The sequence below is a fragment of the Calidris pugnax genome, unplaced genomic scaffold (assembly GCF_001431845.1).
Source record: "Calidris pugnax isolate Ruff unplaced genomic scaffold, ASM143184v1 scaffold215, whole genome shotgun sequence".
Taxonomy (NCBI): Eukaryota; Metazoa; Chordata; class Aves; order Charadriiformes; family Scolopacidae; genus Calidris; species Calidris pugnax.
In genome coordinates, this window is record NW_015090997.1 from 476,771 (window position 1) to 496,357 (window position 19,587).

Sequence of the window (19,587 nt, forward strand, 5' to 3'; positions counted from 1 at the left end):
CAGGGGTTTTACACGGGTGAGTATTCACTTTGACTTCCCAGCCTTATCCTCACTGATGTCACACTAGACAACACACGATTTGCACTTCAGGAACACCTTGGTGCCTGACCCTGGCTCTGGACCCCTCTGCACTAGGTCTGTCCAGAAGCAAACCAGAAAGACAGCCCTGCCCCTGGGGAGCTTATGAACTACACGTACCCAATCTGCCTCAGGAACCACCAAAACTAACAGACATGAGGATACTTTCCTCCAAGGACGTGACCATTTCTCAGAAGGTGTGTGGGATTAACAGCTGTAGAGTCACTTATTGCAAAACAAAACACTCCAGGCTGTCCTGTCCTGCTGCACTTAAGCCAGACACACAGTTCTGAGAAGTACAAAAGCTCCCTTGAAAACCCAAGCAGCTCAGAAAAACCAAGGCAGCTCAGAAAAATAACTCTTCTCTTGGGACTCCAGGTGTGAAGCCTCATTGAGCCCAAAAAACCCTGAAAGGAGCAAGAAATCAGAACAAAATAAGCCATTGAGCTCCCTCTGGTCTCCAGTTTGAGAGAGACCACACTTAAACCTCCTCACTCTGTAATTAACACCTGGTTGGTAGGAATATTTTGGCACACAGCGACCCAGACAGCGGCACAGCAAAACACGGACGAGTTCAAGGCAGGTCACTTGGACCCCAGCGAGGTGGATTCCCTCAATTCACATGAATGCTGTTTCCAAGGGGTTGTTCATAGAATCACAGAACGGTTTGGGTTGGAAGGGACCTTAAAGCCCCCCCAGTGCCACCCCCTGCCCTGGGCAGGGACACCTCCCACCAGACCAGGTTGCTCCAAGCCCCCTCTAACCTGGCCTTGAACCCCTCCAGGGATGGGGCAGCCACAGCTTCTCTGGGCAACCTGGGCCAGGCTCTCACCACCCTCACACCAAACAAGTTCTTCCCCGGATCTCATCTCAATCTCCCCTCTTTCAGAGCAAAACTGTCACCCCTTGCCTTATGGCTACACTCCCTTCAGAAGGAAGAAGCGCTAACTGGGTGTGCTGGGATGGAGGAGCACCACATCCCTAAGGGAGGGATGCATCTCCCTCTGAAAATTGTGGGGCCAAGCAAGGACAAACATTTTGTCCCCCTCCCTGTGGCCATACAGCTCTCTCCCTTCTCATCTAAACTTCACAGCTGCCCTTCAGGTCCACAGGCCTCCAGGGTCCAAGGAACCTGCCATAAAGCACCGGTGTCCAGGCACCCTGCAGTTGTTTCCCCAGAGCAAGGAGGAACTTTGTAGGAGGGAAACCCCCCAGGGAGGACCCGTGAATGCCCCAAACTGAGCTTGCCCCTTGCCAAGCCCCGTCCCTGAGCTGCACAGAGACAATCCCCAGCTGTGCCCAAGGCAGATCTCATCGCCCCCATCCCAATGTGCTGAGGCAGCCAGAGATGATCTCATTGCTGAGGACCGGAGAGGGAGGGCAGGGCTTTCACGGGGCGCTGAGCAGGGCTGGGACCTGGCTGCAGTTTGCTCATCTGACGGATGAGAGGTGGCAGGCAAGTGACCTGGGAAAGGATGAGGTTTCGTGCCATGGTCACTGGGGAACCAGGGGAGCGTGAGCTCAGGGATGCAGGGTGTCCTCGACAGACAGCCCGTGCCTAAAGGATGGGTTCAACCCATGGCACTGGGCTCAGGAGCATCTGAAACGGTGCCAGGAGCTTTTGGGCAGACAGGCAAGAATGAGGCACAGAGTCACCCCTTCTCCCAGGACCGCTGCGGGACTCTGGTCCCTGTCCCTCTCTGGCCATCTGTCTCTGCAGGAGCAGCCAGGAAAACTTACCCGGAATTAACCACAGGTATAAAATTAACGGGGGTCAATTAAACTGAATCAAATCCTTTTTAACTTGCTCACTTCCTAAGCAACTTATCCAAAAAAAAAAAGAAAAAACCAAAACAAAACCACAGGCCATTTAAAATCTGACTGGGCGGAATTCGACTAATCCACTTTAAATGACAGTTTGGGTGAATTGGTGCTGGTTCCCACAGGTAAATGAGCCCAAATTCTTGGTAAAAGATAGAGCCTGTCCCTGAAAGCTGCAAACCAGTAGCACGGTCTGTGAACCAGCAGCCCACCAGATAGGTCAGGGTCAGTCTCTCCTCATCGACAAGAGCATCAGATGTAAAGCCAGAGGGACGATGCCAACCTGGGCACTCTAGAGCATGCAAAGGGGAACGGGATACACAAAAGATGCAAACTACCACAGGATGGGAAAAGCACTTAAAAATACACAAAAGATTTGCAGAGATGAGGGGAAAGGTGCCCTGGGGCCAGCGAGGACAGGCGGGATGTGCCAGCCCATCCATCCCACGTCACCACGAGGTGCCCGCAGCACCCGGGGACACCCCATCCCCAGAGATGCTCTCCCAGGGCTGGGGATGCCCCTGGGGCTTGCAGGACTTTGCTGGCTGCTGGTGGGGAGGAGAAATGAAGCTGTGGGCGTGCAAATGTGAGGGCCTGTTTGATTCTGCTCGGCATTTCATGTGGATTACGGTGAGCCCTGACACTGCAAATAACGAGGCTGCATGGGATATCAAAGCAAATTAAAGTGAGACCGCAGACACGGTGGCTGCCTTTGACGAGCCTCCCGCCTTTTTTTATAAATATATTTAAACACTGTCTCTGCCAAAACAGGCTTTGATCTCCTAAGGAAAGGGGCCAGAACCCTTCACTGCTTACCTGACTTAAAACTTTTAATTACTTCGCTAAGTGTGAACTCTCCTCTCAAAGCTCTGTTACGCTCACGAGGCAGGGCTGCGCTCAGGTCTTGGATTATTCATCCTCCTTCCTCCCCCTCAGCATCACTTCTTTGTGGCCTTTGCAACGGCATAAATCAGAGCCAGATCTGGCCTTTTGGCCAGATCTGGCTCTGATTTATGCCGTTGCAAACCAGGAATTATGCAGCCCAAACACTGAGCCCTTATTTGGCCTTGGAGGACAGACCAGGCAGTAGCTGTTTCACAGGGTAAAGCCTGGCCCAGCTACGAGCTGGATGCCACCAGCTCCTATCAAAGCAAATGGGAGACACCAAGACTTGATACTTCTGAAAATCTAGAGTATGGAGAGGAATGTGTGACTGGGGAAGCCCAGGAAGAAAGGAAAGAGCCCCTTCATGGGAGGCTGGAGCAGCCATGGAGAAGGTTCTCCATCTCCCAGGATGCTGGCCATGGTGAAGGGTATCAGACATGGCACAGAGCCCAGCCTGGGCTCTCCTTAACCCAGGGGCTTTCCTCCACCTCTGCCTCAGCTGAAGAAGGGCTGTGCAGCCCAGGAGAGGGATGCAGGGCAGGGTGGAGGAGCCTTAGACCCCCCAAAGTGGGCTGTGAGAGAGTCAGGCTCCGACCGCAGGCACCCCCTTTGCCTCTGCATCGTCAGGCTCCATCGAGGTGACACTGCCCAGGACAGGATGTGTCCAGGCTGGAAAGCTGTTTGCTTTTCCATTTGCCAGCTCTGCTTCTCTCAGGCCTCGTTTTATCAGCCTCTGTGGGTGAGGCCACGAGAAAGTCAAGTGATTTTGCACCCTGATTTCTCCATCTCAGAGAGAACTAAAGTTAGAGCCTTCTCCAGACCAGGCAGCATCCACAAGGTCCAAACCTCACCACCAAACCCTGCAAAAGAGCTGTTTGCACATAAACCCCCTTCTCCAGAGCCACCAAAACGATCCTGTCCCCCCCACACGTCTGAAGCATCACTCTCACACCATCCCCGAATCCCTCCTCACCCCGGGGTGCTGGGGCTCGTGTGCTCCCCCCCCAGCTCTGCCCCCCAACACCAGTGCCTCCAGCTTCCCTCTGCTGAGCCCCTGCCGAGTCCTGCTGGCACAGGGATGCGGGCGAAGAGCTCCCGGCCAGGAGGGGTTTATTAAACAGGCAAAGAGATGCCTCAGACAAATGTGGCTGTCAGGGCTCTTCATAAACAACAGCCGCAGCCCGCAGGAGATGGAGATTAAGGGCACGGCGGAGGTGACTTCTCGGGGCTGTTTACAATCCCCACGGGAAACTTAATCAGGAGATCTCAGAAGGAGGGAGCGGGCTCGGGGTGGTGGGGATGGCACGTTTTGCCTGTCCTGCGTGGGAGAGGGCTCGGGTGCAAACTGGGAACCCTGCACCGGGGAGTGGGGAGCATTGGGAGGGAGAGCTGGGGCCAGGATGTGCTGCATCCAGGCAGGGAGGGAGGTACCAATCAGTGGGGGCTGGCACCGGGGCACCCCACGGGGTGATGCTGGCAGAGCCTGAGCCCCTGATGCATTCCTGGGTCCAGGCAGGAGGATCTCCCATCATACCATGTCCCAGTACTGGTCCAGCCTCCACCCCCAGGGCTGGGAAAACCCTCGGTCCTGGCCCCAGGACTGCTCTGACTTTGCTCTTATTCTTGGCTGGCTACCTCCGGAGCGAGACCAAAACCCTGGGGGGGTGGATAGACAGCTGCTGCCTGCACTGTTTGCTGCTTTGCTGTTCAAGGGCAAAGGAAGGACTGTGACCCAAGCTTCGTTAAAGCAGAAGAACAGGGAAATCACCTCCCCAACAAAGCCCCGGGTTGCACAGCAGAGATAACGAGCCCCGGCTCAGCCATCCCAGAGCAGAGGTCCCCCAAGGAAGGCAACAGCAGCAGCAGCTGTCAGCGCCCAGGACTTTCTTGGCCTTGCACCATTTTATCCCCACAGCTTCTGCACATCTAATTAAGGGCTCAAGTCTAATTATAGCCCTCACCGCTTGCTAGGGTGTGAGGGGAGGTGTGTGTGGCAGGGGGAGAAGCAGGGAAGGAGGCTGTGAAGGGATGCTGTTCAGGGCAGCCTAGGTGTCTGGAAGGATAAAGAAGAGCGTCAGGAGCTGCAGGAGTGAGGAAATCCAGCTCTAAATTAGGTTACTGCATCTCTCCTTCCGAGCAGGTGAGCTGGCAGGGAGACGGTCCCTCCCTGCTGGGGCAGATGCGAGCGCCAGGCAATTGCATCACTGCCTCAGCCCCTGCTTCCAGCAAAAGTTTCCAGCAATCGTGGCTGCAGGGTGAGGGGGAAAAAAAGAGCTCGAACGTGACCTGAGCGGAGCTGAGGGCACCGACACATGAACGGGCTGTTTTGGGAGGAGGCAGCAGCAAAAGCATGATGTGATCGCCGGGAGCGGTTCAGCCTGGCACCAGCAGCAGCAAATTTACCTCTGGATGAATCAAGTCTGACTCTCTCCAGCTCCCAAAGGCCTGCCTGTCAGTGGCTCTGCCTGCGTGCCCGTGCAGGGCCACCTTGGCACGATCTGCTGATGGTTTGTGCCTCCAGCATCACCTCTCCCTCATCACCGTGCCCACAGACAGGAGCCTGCCCCAGCCTGCAGCGGGCCTGGTTTGTGCCTCCAGCATCGCCTCTCCCTCATCACCATGCCCACGGCCGGAGACAGGAGCCTGCCCCAGCCTGCAGCGGGCGGCTGCTCTCCTGGCAGAGGGGATGCTCTCCTGGCAGAGGGGGTGCTCTCCTGGCAGAAGGGATGCTCTCCTGGAAGAGGGGGTGCTCTCCTGGCAGAGGGGAGGCTCTCCTGGCAGAGGGGATGCTCTCCTGGCAGAGGGGATGCTCTCCTGGCAGAGGGGATGCTCTCCTGGCAGAGGGGATGCTCTCCTGGCAGAGGGGATGCTCTCCTGGCAGAGGGGATGCTCTCCTGGCAGAGGGGATGCTCTCCTGGCAGAGGGGATGCTCTCCTGGCAGAGGGGATGCTCTCCTGGCAGAGGGGATGCTCTCCTGGCAGAGGGGATGCTCTCCTGGCAGAGGGGATGCTCTCCTGGCAGAGGGGGTGCTCTCCTGGCAGAGGGGATATGCCCCATTCGGTTCACCCAGGTATTAACCCTAAACCTCCCTAGGACCCTGAAAACTACACCCCAGGAGAAGGCTGTGGGTCCAGGAGCCAAGGATGGTTGAGGGAGCCCCTGACGGGAGAGAGCAGCCCCTTTGGCTCGGTGGCACGGCCAGCCTGTAGCCCCGGGGAGGGCACAACCACCACCCTCCCTTTTAGGCAGGAGGGAGGAGATCCCACGTTTCTCCCCTTAACCACAGATGTGTCATTCCTCTCCGTTTTCCACAAATACCTTTCCCTCCTATAAGGCTTTCTTTATGCGAGTACAAATCTCTCTTCAGATCATATTTAATGACAAGGTGTTATTAATCCCGTATGCCCCATTCGGTTCACCCAGGTATTAACCCTAAACCTCCCTAGGACCCTGAAAACTACACCCCAGGAGAAGGCTGTGGGTCCAGGAGCCAAGGATGGTTGAGGGAGCCCCTGACGGGAGAGAGCAGCCCCTTTGGCTCGGTGGCACGGCCAGCCTGTAGCCCCGGGGAGGGCACAACCACCACCCTCCCTTTTAGGCAGGAGGGAGGAGATCCCACGTTTCTCCCCTTAACCACAGATGTGTCATTCCTCTCCGTTTTCCACAAATACCTTTCCCTCCTATAAGGCTTTCTTTATGCGAGTACAAATCTCTCTTCAGATCATATTTAATGACAAGGTGTTATTAATCCCGCTGGATAGAGGGGGGAAGCAGCACAGACAAAGGGGCAGTAACTTTCCACATGTCAACACACCACCAGAACGGCCAGTGGGGCTGGAGAGGAGAGATTTGCTGACAGCACTGACCCCAGATGCTCCCAACCAGCCCCAGCCGGGGCCCGGGGGCTCCCTACCTTCATTCCTCCGGTTGTTGAGCTGGTTGAACTGCTCCGTGAACTCCGTCAGGGACTCCTCGATGGTCTCCGTCCGCGGCACCGAGAGGGAGAACCTCCTCTTGAAGTTTTTCATCTTGTTCATTTTACCTCGTGCTGCGAGGGACGGCAGAGCCCTGCGGGGAAGGGGAGAGAGGAGGCTGAGAGGGATGGATGATGCACGGGATACCCCCCCTCAATCCCCCCAGCTCCTGCTCTTTGGGGCTGGCAGCACCCCAAGCTGAATGTCTCCTGCTGGGGATCTGCAGGGGTCCCTGGGGACATCCTCTTCTCCGAGGCACCGCTGCTGCGTCAGAGCAAGAGAGGAACCACATGGTCACCAGGTTCCTCGTGAATTTAAGAGCTGAATTAAAAGCAGGGGGCTTTTTCTGAGCTAGTTATCGGAGCTGAGCCCAGGGCAGAGCTGTGGACGAGTACCAATACGAGTATCATGAGTACCAACACAGGCTGCGCCTCACAGCATCCTTGGAAACTCCAGGGAAGAAATAGAAGGAAAGCAAGAAAGAGTAAACAGTGATGGAAAAGATTCGCTACCATGCTCCTCCCCGTACAAGGAGGCACCTCTCCCCTGGTAGTTTTTTGGTCTCTGCTTTGCCCTTGCACGAAAGTCTTCCCCAGCCTGCAGCAAAATGCTGCGCGGAGCCAGTACCGGCCGGGGGGATCCCCAAGAGCCACGGAAGGGGAGATGCTCCCAGCTCCCAGAGCACCCACAAGCTCTTCAATGACTCATCCTGGACGGGCATTAGAATCGCCTTAGCCAGGGATCTGATTAAAGCAATAAAACCCTTAAATGAAGAAAACCCTCAAGGGGCACATGGCGAAGCGTGCTGAGCCCGAGCAGCCACAGGAGCAGCCGAGGGAGCTCACCCTGGGCATCTGGGAGCCACACGTGGCTTTGTCTTTCCTACTTTGGCTCTTGCCAGCCTGTCTGGAGCTCAGCAGTGCAGAGGGGACAGGGCTGGCCTTGCAGGGTTTGGTCTTTAGCACCGGCCCTGCTGCACTTGGGGGTTATTCCTCCTGCCGAGCACAGAGCAAGCAAACAGCCAGCGCTCCTGGGACACACAGACATCAGTGTGTCACCCCCAACCAGCCACAGCTCTGCCCCTTCCAGTCCCTGGCCCGAGGAGGTTCGGCTCTGTCCCTCTCCCCTTCCCAATCCCATGAGCATCGTGCTGTTCCTCCATCAGCAGTTGTCATCTCCACCCTCTAACCTGTCTGGAGGGGGATTTTCCATTAACACCACTGGGCTCCTTTAATGCTCCTTTCATCCACCAGCCCAAGGTGGGATCTTAAGGGGAAAACCCTCCTTTGGAACCAAAGAGGCATCAAAAGCTACACAGAGCGGTTCTTCCCTGCACCGACACACACATCCCACGGCTTCTCCCACACCCCTGGAGCAGGTCAGCCCTCCCTGCTCCTGGGTGTCCCCCCCTGCAGCTGAGCAGCCCTGTCCCAGTCCCCCCAGTCCCCTGTGGGGCTGAGCAGCACAAACAAACGGGTGATCCCATTCCAGGCTGATGCGATCAGACACAGCATCCGGGAGCTTAATGCATCGCGTCGCCAGGGCAACGGGAACACTCGGGCTGACATGCCTGCATCTGAAAGCTTAAAAGATTATCCGTCAGCAATACAAACACTCCGGGCTTGCGTGTCTGCCACGCTCTGCTGCCAGGCACGGCACCCTGCTGGGGGTGCCATCCCCTGAAAATCCTGGGGTTTCACCTGAAGCCTTGGGGGTTCACACCCCTCAGCCACCCCCCGCTGCTCTCCCACCTCTAATCACAGAATCATAGAATCATAGCATCATAGAGTGGTTTGGGTTGGAAGGGACCTCAAAGATCATCCAGTTCCAACCCCCCTGCCCTGGGCAGGGATACCTCCCACCAGAGCAGGTTGCTCCAAGCCCCATCCAGCCTGGCCTTGAACCCCTCCAGGGATGGGGCAGCCACAACTTCCCTGGGCAACCTGTTCCAGTGTCTCACCACCCTCAGAGTAAAAAATTTCTTCCTTAAATCTAATCTTAATCTTTCTTCTTCCAATTTAAAACTGTTTCCCCTTGTCCTATCATTACCCTTCCTGGCAAAGAGTCCCTCCCCAGCTCTTCTATAATACTGCCAAAATGGAAAGGTGACGGCTCGCCAGAGATGCTTGTGTACCTGGACTCAAGGCCGGGGGTGGGAAGGGGGGGCTGGAGGTGTTTTGAGTTGCGAGGCGAGGCAGGAGGATGCCAGACACATCCTCTCCAGCCTTCAGACATTTCAATGCTTTCTCGGTGCTACAGAAACATGCTTTGACAACAAAGAGGCCAAGAACGCTGCATTAAGGAATTTCCGTGCCGGTGCTCTCCTCGTGGCTGGGAACAAAGTCTCCAAGCAATGCTGTTCCTTCTGAAGGGCAGGCAAAGCTTGACACTGGCTTTGGAGATGCTTTTCCCAGCCCGTGGCTCTGACCTGCTTCCCCACCTTGCAAGCAAAGCAAATTTTAACCAAGGCACTGCTGGTGTGTGGAGATGCCGCTGGTGCTGCTGGCACCCAAGGAACTAAACCAACCCAAAGTGTTCTGCTCCAGCTGTGGACGCTGCCACCACGATGGTGGCACCAGGAAAAGCCACAGAAGCTCCCGTGCCGGGCACGGTTTTACTCCCAAAGAGGAAACAGGAGCCCAGGGGAAACCCCAGATGCTCCCAGCAGGTACATCAGAGGTCAAACAAAAGACAATCTTTCCACATGAACGTTCAGATAAGCCCCAGTGATTATTCCTTCAAATGAGGGCATCAGGAAGTGTCCCCACATCTCCGGGGAAGGCTGCACTAATGAAGTGAGCCCTGGTAGCACCCCGAGTGACCCGGGCACACGTGCATAACACAGCAAGAGTGAGGACACCCTCGCAGCAGCAAGTGCTGCAATTACCTGGCTTCAAATCCACCCGAGGACACCAGCTCGACCTCTTCTAGGAACTAGAAGAGAGAGTTGCATGAGATTGTCCCTCGCCAGTCCCTCAAGATGCTTAAACCACAGCTTGGAGAGGGTGGTTCTGTGTCTTAGCAGAGATGTAGAGATGCTGTGCCCCCCTGACAGTGGGTCACAGAAGTGCATCCAAACCTAGATAACACTGGCAGGACCAAGGAGGAAAGGTCCCAGCTCCAAGCACCATCCCCACTCCTGCCCTTTTGGAAAGGGCTCCCTGCCTGGCACTGGGGGGAACTGGGCTGGAGGGCTGGGGGCTGCTGCAGAGCTGGTTTGTGTGTGTGTGTCCCCAACCTGCTGTGCCCAAAGGACAAAAATAGCAAAAATAGCACCCCCACGGCTGGCTCCCTCTGCTGCTCCGCTCACGCCTGCCCTGGACTCGTTATCTTTATGGCTCTGTGCAATTGGGGCTGTTTGTACCAGCCAGACCTGGACCTACTTGGCATCTGGTGATGGAGTTTCACATTAGAGCGCTTGCCAGCTGGAATTTATGGGACTGTTCTTGTTCTCAGCCCTCTCCTCCTCCCAGGGAGGAATTTGCCCTGCCCCGAGTGCCCATTCGGATCCAGGTGCCCTAAAGCTGGGATTTTCCAGCTACACGGAGCAGCCTTTTCCCCAGCACGGATTTCAATGGACGAAATCCCCGCCAGCTGCCCTCTTGTTTTCCACCACGTTGAGTGCACTGAAGGAAGTGGAGGCATTTATTGACTTTCTGAGAAAAAGGTGGCACAAAGCAATGACATCATTCCTTTTACAGCCTCGAAGGGAATCACAGCAACCCCCCAGCCCACAGTCAGCTCCGGGATGGGAGACGCCGGCTCGATGGGCCACACGCCGAAACAGGACGTTGGAGGGCAGGGCAGGAAGGGGAGAAGGGGGTTCTGAGAGGGCAATGAGGAATTTTGGCATCAACGGGCAAAAAATGGAAGCACCCGGGGGTGGCACCGGGTCACGGAGCAGGGAGTGAAGCCAGCAGTGGGAGCGATCTGCATTTACTGTAATACAGTCAGAGAGTAAATACGTGGCTGAAAAAACAACCCTTCGAAGCACCCAAATTTTTCCCATCAGGAAAGCTCATCACGTGGCCGAGACAAGACGTTAATGACCCTTTAAACGCCGCGTTCAGAGTCTGTGCTGTGATTTTTCATCCAACCATCCCCAGGGGCACTGGGGCTGCGACCGTCTGCAGGAATCTCTCCTGCCTTTGTGCAGCAGAACCCGCTGGCTCTCTGCAAGGGACAGGTATTTTAGGCACAGACGAGCCATCCCCAGCCTGTGAAGCTGTCCCCTTCTCTCCCCCAGCATATTGTGGGGGATGCAAGGGACAGGTATTTTAGGCACAGACGAGCCACCACCAGCATTATGAAGCTGTCCCCTTCTCTCCCCCAGCATATTGCAGGGGCTGGGAAGCAAGGCTTTCAAGCAATAACCGCTTTATTGCTTTTCACAAATGATAAGTGGCTCCATTTTTTTTCTCTTGCCATTTTAACAGACTCCTGCCCCCATTTCCCAGCTGAAAGGGTGGAAGGCTTGGAGGGAATAGTATGCTTTTTTAAAGCCTTTTTTTTTCTTCTTCTTTTATCCCCAGAGATTAACAGTTGTGTTTACAGGCAAAATGAACAGTCCTATTCAGCAGCTACGACTCATGCTTCTAGCTATTGGGTAGCACTGATTCACTCCTGCGAGTATCAGAGAAATGGTGAATTCTGCTCGTGGAGCCTTATTTGCTCTGCAAACACGGCTATCCTGCAACGCTGCGTGTGCCTCCAGGGCTGAGCAAACAACCACCAGTTGAATACGTGCCCCTCCTCACGTGGCAAGGCTTGGGGACACCAGGCAGACCCACCAGAGCTCACCAGCATCGCTGGGCAGCCCTCTCCACTGGCCAGCGGCAGGTCCCCGGGGTGGCCAGTGGATGTTCTCCCTCCTGAGCCCCCACACAGGCAGGGAAAGAGGGCTCGATGCCGGCGATGGGGGAGATTTTGGCCCCTCCGTGGTGCACATTCCTGTGCAAACAGGAGCTCGGCACAACCCGAATTCCTCCTCCGCTTCCCATTTCCTCAGCAGGGCCAGAGACGGGTCCTCAGGGGGGGAATGGGGGGAGATCTGGGGGCGTTCTGGGGAGTCAGAGGGAAACGGCGGCACGCTGGGGATGGCTCTAACACACATACTGTTAGATACTGAATTTTCTGCAGCAGCTGGGAATCCTACCGGGGCAAGGTCGGAGGGGCAGGGAAGGATACCAGCCCCCGACTGCCAAATGAACATCTCCCTGGCTGCTCAGCTGTCGGCATGAACCCCCCTAGGGGGAAGAAGCTCCCCATCGCTCCCTCCCCACAGCAGATGCTGCAAAGCTCAGTCCTGGGTAAAATAATTCAGATGGACCGAGGCTGCTCTGAGCTGCAGCGAGGACTGGAATGGACCCTGCCCATCAGCCAGAGCCCTTTCCACAATTTCTTTCCCCAAAAGGGGAGCGGTGAGGGGGGAGACCAAACCCAGCTCTCCCCCTTCCACACTCACCCCCCGCCGCTCGGCTCTGCTGTTCAGGGGGCCTGACATTTCCCTCCTACACAGGGAGCAAAGCCCTCGCCAGGAGGTCAAGGTCCTGCAGGGAAGGGAGTGCAATCAATTTGTATTAATCTCCAGGAGCCCTGTAGCAAACAGGAAGACCATCATCCCAGGGCAGCCACTGCGCTGGGCAGGATTGAAAAGGGAACTTTGGGTCTCCAGGGAGTCAGTCCATCCTTGCATTGCCTTTTTTTTTTTTCCCCTCCTGTACGACCAGCTTCCATGATTACAACAAATGCAGGGCACCAGGAGTGTGATTGTGGCAGCCAAGGGATCTCTGCCCTCCCTTCTCACGTCTGTGGTTTGGAGAAGGCTCGGGGGGGGGAAAATGATCCTGTACAAAGACACCAGACTGGCTTCGGCTCCGACCCCCTCGGCATGTCCCGGCTTCCCCAGCTATAAATCAGGAATGACGAGGCATCCATCCTTCCTCCCAGTTTGCATTTTCCTTGGCTGGGAGACCCGTGCAAGGAGAAGCTGGGTTTTGGGGTGCGGGGGGGTGCAGCACCCACAGGGTTTCCACCCCTCGTTTGCAGCCTTGCAATTAGTCCTGAGTCAGCTGTTGTTAAGAGACAGCAACCCAGGCAAAGCACAAGCCCCGTGGAGCACGTACAGACCTCGGAGACTCAAACGGACACGGAGATGGCCCGGGAAGGGTGGAGGCCACGGAAAACTTCCTGCAAGCCCAGCCTTTGGAGCCTTCCCAACCTGTGCTCCGTGCACGGGTGGGAGCGGGAAGGAAAAGCCGTTTTGCTCCATGCACATTTCCACCCTCGTTTGTCCCAGTCCCGACAATGAGCCCAGTAACCACAGCACACAAAGGGGGTTTGTTCTGCCTTTGTATATTTTGCCTTTCTCTGTGTCCGCAGCCCCGCGCGGTGCCGTCAGCAGTTCTCACTTGGCTCTTCCCAGCTCTTGGTGAGATCAGGGCCGCTCCGAGGGAGGCGTTAAAATGATGGCCATTATTCCAGCAGCCTCCAAACACTAGGCACTTATTCCTCCGCCGCGGCTAACCTGAGAAAAGTGTCCAGTGTTGGGCTGGAACAAACAATAGACTGCTAAGAGCCACTTTGTCCACCCCAGACGTCCCCCATCACGGGTGGGACCTCAGTGCCCACATTGTCCGGGGCCACCCTGAAGGTGATCGTGTCAGTGGTTCTATGGTACGTTCATCCTCAGCAGGGGATGAGTGGTCCGGATGCGCAGATGCTGTGGATCTTGGGATCTGCTCCAACCCATCCATCACTGATGATGGATGTCCCCGGAAGGACCGGCAGCAGGGAGTGAGACTCAGCGAAAGCACACGACTTGTCCCCCTGGAGCCTGACACAACCACGTCTGGCTCATAGAATCATAGAATGGTCTAGGTTGGAAGAGACCCTTGGGATCATCGAGTCCAACCATCTCCCCTACTCTACAAAGTCCTCCCCTACACCATGTCCCTCAGCACTGGAAGGACCAGCAGTGGGGAATGAGACTCAGCGAAAGCACACGACTTGTCCCCCTGGAGCCTGACACAACCACGTCTGGCTCATAGAACCATAGAATAGTCTAGGTTGGAAGAGACCCTTGGGATCATCGAGTCCAACCATCTCCCCTACTCTACAAAGTCCTCCCCTACACCATGTCCCTCAGCACTGCATCTAAACAGCCCTTAAACACAGCCAGGGATGGGGACTCCACCCCCTCCCTGGGCAGCCTGTTCCAATGCCCGACCACTCTTTCAGTGAAAAATTCTTTCCTAATGTTCAGTCTAAACCTGCCCTCTTGGAGCTCAGAGACAGAGATGCTCCCTCGGATGCTTCATTTCGCTACGGCGGCTATTTAAGTTAGTGAGACTGGATTTATGGCCTCTCAGGAGTTCAGGGCACGTGTCCCACTGGCAGCATCCACCGTGACGACAGCCCTGTCTCGTCGTACGACGGTGCCAGACCATGACCCAGGAGACCCGGGCGTAATGTCACCCTTGGGAGCAAAGAGCTGTGCTGGGATTGCTGGGGCTGAAGTGTTTTACAGCTGAGGTATGCTCCTGGAGGTGCTGCCGATCAGCTGCAAGGTATCTGGCCATTCTCTACCCTTTCCCATGACTCACTTTCATCCTTTTATTACACGTCAGGCACGTCCCTCACAACAAGCATCACGCTACGTGTGGACCAAGCTCATAGCACGGGTGAGAATTGTGCAATATCAACACAATTATTGAAGAGGAACATTACGAGCAAAGGCCAGCCGGGTCCTTGCCTTTTATGACACTCAAACCATTATTGACTGACAATTAACTAGCACAACCCAAGCGGCATCTGAAGCAGGTTGGCTCTTTTGCTGACCTCTCTAGGAAGTCCCCTGGAGACCCCATGTCCTGTGTTGTCCTCTCCCAGCATCACCTCCCCGTTACCTGCCCCTCGTGTCACGCCCCAAAAAGTGACAAGAGGCTCCTGAATACACAAACCCAACCAAGAAAGCATTCGTGGATCCCACAGAATGAAAGAGACTCCAGAAACACAACCCAAGCCCCATCATCCCCCCGGCTGGCAGCCAGCGTTCCCAGGTGCCTGGGAGAGACAGCAAAGAGGGTGCCAGCTTCCAGCTGCCAAAGAAAGCCATTCTCAGTAACACAAAACCTCTTGTTCTCTATCCCAGGAGTGTTTAACCTGTGGCTGAGGCTGTCAGTGCCTGCCCTTCCTTTATTGCTGGATGGGAAGGAGGATGCAGGTTGCAGGAGAAGGTCCCTGGTGCAGGAGAGACCGAGTCCCACCGAGCCTCTCCCGCAGCTCCATCCCGCTGGATGAAGCTGTGCAACACTGTCCTCCTCACGCAGCACGGGGTAGGTAGGGTCTGCTGGCTTCTTAATTGCTGTTTTCTTTCCTCCTTTTCCTTTTCCCTTCCTTTTTTTTTTTTTTTTTTTTTTTTTTAATTAGAGCTTTCGTTCCTTCCCCAGCCCACGCAGAGCTCCCAGAGCTGCAAGCTTGCCTGCGATTGCCGTGCAGACAAGAGCTCGTGGAAAGCCAGGATTTTCTTCCCCCTGCAGTGGTCAGGAGGAGCCAGGATAAGTTGTCTCCTTCTCTCCTTCACAGAAAATACTGGAATTTTCCTCCTGCGACCCATGATTTCATCTTCCACCTAAGACCTCTCTTTCTGGCGCGTGAGAACAAGGCTGAAAGGACGGTATCAGGGCAAAATGAGGACTGGGGGTAATTAATTTCCCCGGGTGCAGTGTGGGAGGCAGACACAGGAGTGTGCTTTGACCCGCTGCCCAGGGCAGTGAGCACAGCCCGGCTGGCATCACCCTGGGACGGCCGAGCAGAGGGATCAGACAGTCCTGCTACCCGGGTCCCCTTTCTAAAAGCATTCCTAGGGAGGGTATTTAAAGCAGCAGAAATTACACCCGATAGCCACGTGGAATTCATGAAATGCAGCTTCCTCTGGTGCAAAGAAAAAGGAGGGGGGGGGGCAGCAACCGGCGCCCAAAGGAAAGGTGAAGAGAAGAAATGAAAACCAGAGCATCGCACGAAGTCTTACCAGAGGGAACCTGGTATCACAGGATCTTGACAGGACCTAATTTCCCAGAAAAAACAGAAAAGGGTTTTAATATAAACAGAAGCACAACATTTATAAGAAGCAGCAGCACCACAAGTGCTCACAGCAATTAAGAGCTTGGCATTTTGCCCTGCGTTTTCTGGGAGAGTTAAAGCACAGGGAATTCAGCTTGCCTTGCTCCTTACCCCGATAAACCACGCTTATAAAAGGGCTGAGACCCCTGCCAGTTCCTCTCTACCCTCGGTAAATACCTGGCCATGGGAGGAGGAGCAGCAGAAGAGATTGTACGAACAGCCTCACATGGGATTAAGGCTCCTTCCTCCCCCAGCAAGCTCAGATCCAGCAGCTCCTTGGAGCCCACACGGCTAATAAGCCAGCCCCCCCAGCCCTTGGACAGGTTTTTCTGCAGCAACAGGAAAGGAAATGAAAGGGGATGGTGTTCCTGACCTTCTGCTCCCCACAGCACCAGTTACAGACTGGGTTTCTCCCCAGGACCGTGCTCCGGAGCAGCGGTACCCCTGTTTGGCATTAGGCACCTAAAACTCTTTGCAGCAGGGTTTCAAATCTGTTTTATTTAAAGCTCCGGAGCAGTCACATGGTAGGAAGGTAGCGAGCAAACACTGCGAGTCTACTCCTCTGCCAAGGATTGCGCTAATCTGGTATTTAATCTTAAACCAGTTGTGCACCCATCCTTGGAGGGCTTTGTGCACGTGTATGGGTTTCTCCCTCGGATCTGAGGGAAATGCAGCCACGCAGGGAGGGAGCACGACCAGCCAACACTTGAGGAACCGGAGGGTTTCAAAGCCCAGCACAAACTGTAATTACTTTTGGCATCCCCATCTCCCCCATCATGGGGATGGATATCTTTTATCCCAACCCTTCCTTACCAGGGTACCCGCAGTGGTGCCGAGAGCCCTGGCCGGGGGTGGATGTCCCCAGGATCCTCCTGGCTCAGCTTTGCTTCCCAGAGCCCACCCCTCATCCCCACAACGAGAGAAGGGATTGCTCAAGTCCTTGCTCCAGCTGGGGATCGGGGACTTCTGCTCAGCTAAGCTGCCGTGGAGGCTGGAGGTATTTTAAAAGCCTCCTGAAGCAAGAGGTGGCTGCCAGGGATCCCAGGGAGATAAAAGCAGTGTTTTGAGGCAGGAAATTTGGCGAGAGCTCCACACTTCCACCTGGACGCCAGGCTTTGAGGCACCCTTGCATCAGCATGAACAGCCTCCAGGGATGCTTCTCCTGGCCCGTGCAGATGAACCACCTTGAAGGTGAACCCTGACAGTGCTTTGCTTGCCTCGGGGCCATGCACGGCTCATGCCCGGCTGCTGCAAAGGCTTAAAGCTGCCCCTGCACAGAAGGGTGTCCCCCTGAGCTCTCTCCCCTTTCCCCATTTCAATGTTCAAGTTTTTCCTCCACAATCTGAAGGGAGCCAAGTGTCCCCACTGTTCCTCCTCCGGCTTCTCGGATCTCACCGCTGATAGCACCACGGGTAACACCACACTCCTCAGTTGTGCACATGAAGCATTTCCACTTTGCCAAGAGCCAGGGGTTGGGCAACACGGGGAAAAACCAGACATTGCCTGGGCCACATGCAGGGAAGGAATAACACAGAAACAAACAGCAAAAGAGATTTTCACAGCAGCCAAACGTCTCCGGGAATGAGTAGTGAAAGGAAATGAGGCTGATCCTCAAATAGCTCTGCTCCACCACGGATCTGACCAGCACAATCAACACTAAATGAGGGGCTCCCTCAGATGCCCGGCAACTCCTGAGACCAGGGGGTTGCCAACCAGCTTGGACATGTGCCCCTATGGCAACAACCTTCCCAGTAACTGTCTTGCCTCCTCCACCAGCTTCCTTAGAAAGCACTGGGAGAGCAGAAGAACAGGAGGCTGGTCTGAGATGCGGAGCCACTCCATCCTCTTTGCTTCTCATCCTGACCATGTACCTCCCTTCCCTGGGCAGCCAAGGACAGGGATGTTCTTGCAGACCAGAATGTCCTGCTAACGTCCCTGATGAACCTCCTCTGCTCAGGAAGCTCTTCATCAGGTATTCTGCACCAGCAGCACCACTTTCCATAAACACAGGGATGCTTCAAGGAGGCAGTGGGATTGCCCAAGAGCCCTGTGATGATGCAGGATCTCCAGGATCCCAAACCCGGTTGAGATGCTGCTTTCCAGGAGACCTCTGTCCCTGAGGGAGCAGCACACGCTTGCAGAGCATCCTCAGCCATCCTTCTGCATCCCTCCCTCCCATCCCCACCTTAAGCACCACCATGACTATGACATGGGTAAGGTTGGACTCTGTGATCTCAGAGGTCCTTTACAACCACGACGATTCTGTGGTTTTCATGTTAAATCAAATACGGACACGTCTGGATAACAAACAGAGATATCCCAGATGAAATATGTATAAAGAGATTAAGCATGCCCCGGTGCCTGCAAACCTCTGCTCACTTCCCTGTGGAGGGCAACATTTCATGCATGTCTGGGAACTGGGCAAGCACACGCCGTTTAGATAAACCTTGTTCCTTGTTAAAGTGTAAATAACATCTGTTTGGCCCAGCCAAGGCCCAGCTCCCGCTCCGTGTCCTCAGAGTTGCAATGTCAGGCATGGGAATGGCAGACAAAGCAAGTGTATTTGGTGAGGGTTAAAATAAAGAGTTTTTCTCCTTTTTTTTCTTTTCTTTAAACTCATTTTTCCACTTCTCTCTCCACGGCCAACCCCCACTTTAAAAAACTATCACAACTCCCATTACCTACTGGTGGAGTCCCTGCAGCTCTGGTGACCTTGACAAGCTAGATGGGTTTGTGCAGGAGCCTTGGGAACCAGCGGGAGATAAGAGAGCCCAACGTGAGATCAACAGAGTGGAGAAACAAGAAGGGAGAGAGGTCTCTTGCAGGAAAACACAGGGCTGGACTCACCAACTTGGCTGCTGCTAGGGACAGATAGGTGCCAGGCTGCTGCTTATGGTGGCCCGAGGTCCACTGTCCCTTTGTAAGACATCATAAGGGTATTTCATAAACATATCACAGGCTACCTTTCAAATACAGCCCCCCAAAATCAAAACACAGACATATTTCTGGACACAGCTGTGTCCAGCTTTGGAGTCCTCAACCCAGGAAGGACATGGACCTGCTGGAACGGGTCCAGCAGAGGGCCACGAAGATGCTCAGAGGGATGGAGCACCTCCCCTATGAGGACAGGCTGAGAGAGCTGGGGATGTTCAGCCTGGAGAAGAGAAGGCTCCGGGGAGACCTTAGAGCCCCTTCCAATATCTGAAGGGGCTACAGGAGAGCTGGGGAGGGACTCTTTGTCAGGGAGTGCAGTGACAGGACAAGGGGTAAAGGTTTTAAATTGGAAGAAAGGAGATTTAGATCACATACCAGAAAGAAATTCTTTGTTGTGAGGGTGGTGAGAGCCTGGCCCAGGTTGCCCAGAGAAGCTGTGGCTGCTCCATCCCTGGAGGGGTTCAAGGCCAGGCTGGATGGGGCTTTGAGCAACCTGGGCTGGTGGGAGGTGTCCCTGCCTATGAGAGGGGGGTTGGAACTTGATGATCTTGAAGGTCTCTTCCAACTCTAACCATTCTATGATTCTGTGATTTCCACGTGCTTCTCAGTAACAGGCCACGAGAGCTGAGGAGACCCAGAGCTCGGGAAGTGAGATGAAGAGGGACCAACCCCTCAGGGCTGCTCAAAGCTCTCCTGGTTGTATGCAAACTCTTTGCTCCATAAGAAAACGCCCGAGATAAGAAAGGATTATAATCCTGAGATGCACAGAGAG

At 54.9% G+C, this 19,587-nt stretch overlaps 1 protein-coding gene across 2 annotated transcripts in view; it reads right to left on the reverse strand.

The window, feature by feature from the left end:
* Window positions 1–19,587, reverse strand: part of CDK18 (cyclin-dependent kinase 18) — a 42,727-nt gene that overhangs the window by 12,632 nt on the left and 10,508 nt on the right. The window contains exons 1-3 of one of the 2 annotated variants that reach the window (XM_014955458.1): window positions 16,255–16,293; window positions 15,790–15,825; window positions 6,698–6,852 (exon numbers count right to left, since the gene is read on the reverse strand). In XM_014955458.1, the coding sequence (XP_014810944.1) occupies window positions 6,698–6,821 (124 nt within the window). In that variant the 5' untranslated portion in view covers window positions 6,822–6,852; window positions 15,790–15,825; window positions 16,255–16,293. Of the gene's footprint in view, window positions 1–6,697; window positions 6,853–15,789; window positions 15,826–16,254; window positions 16,294–19,587 lie in introns of those variants that run through there. The other variant, XM_014955457.1, reaches the window with a different exon arrangement.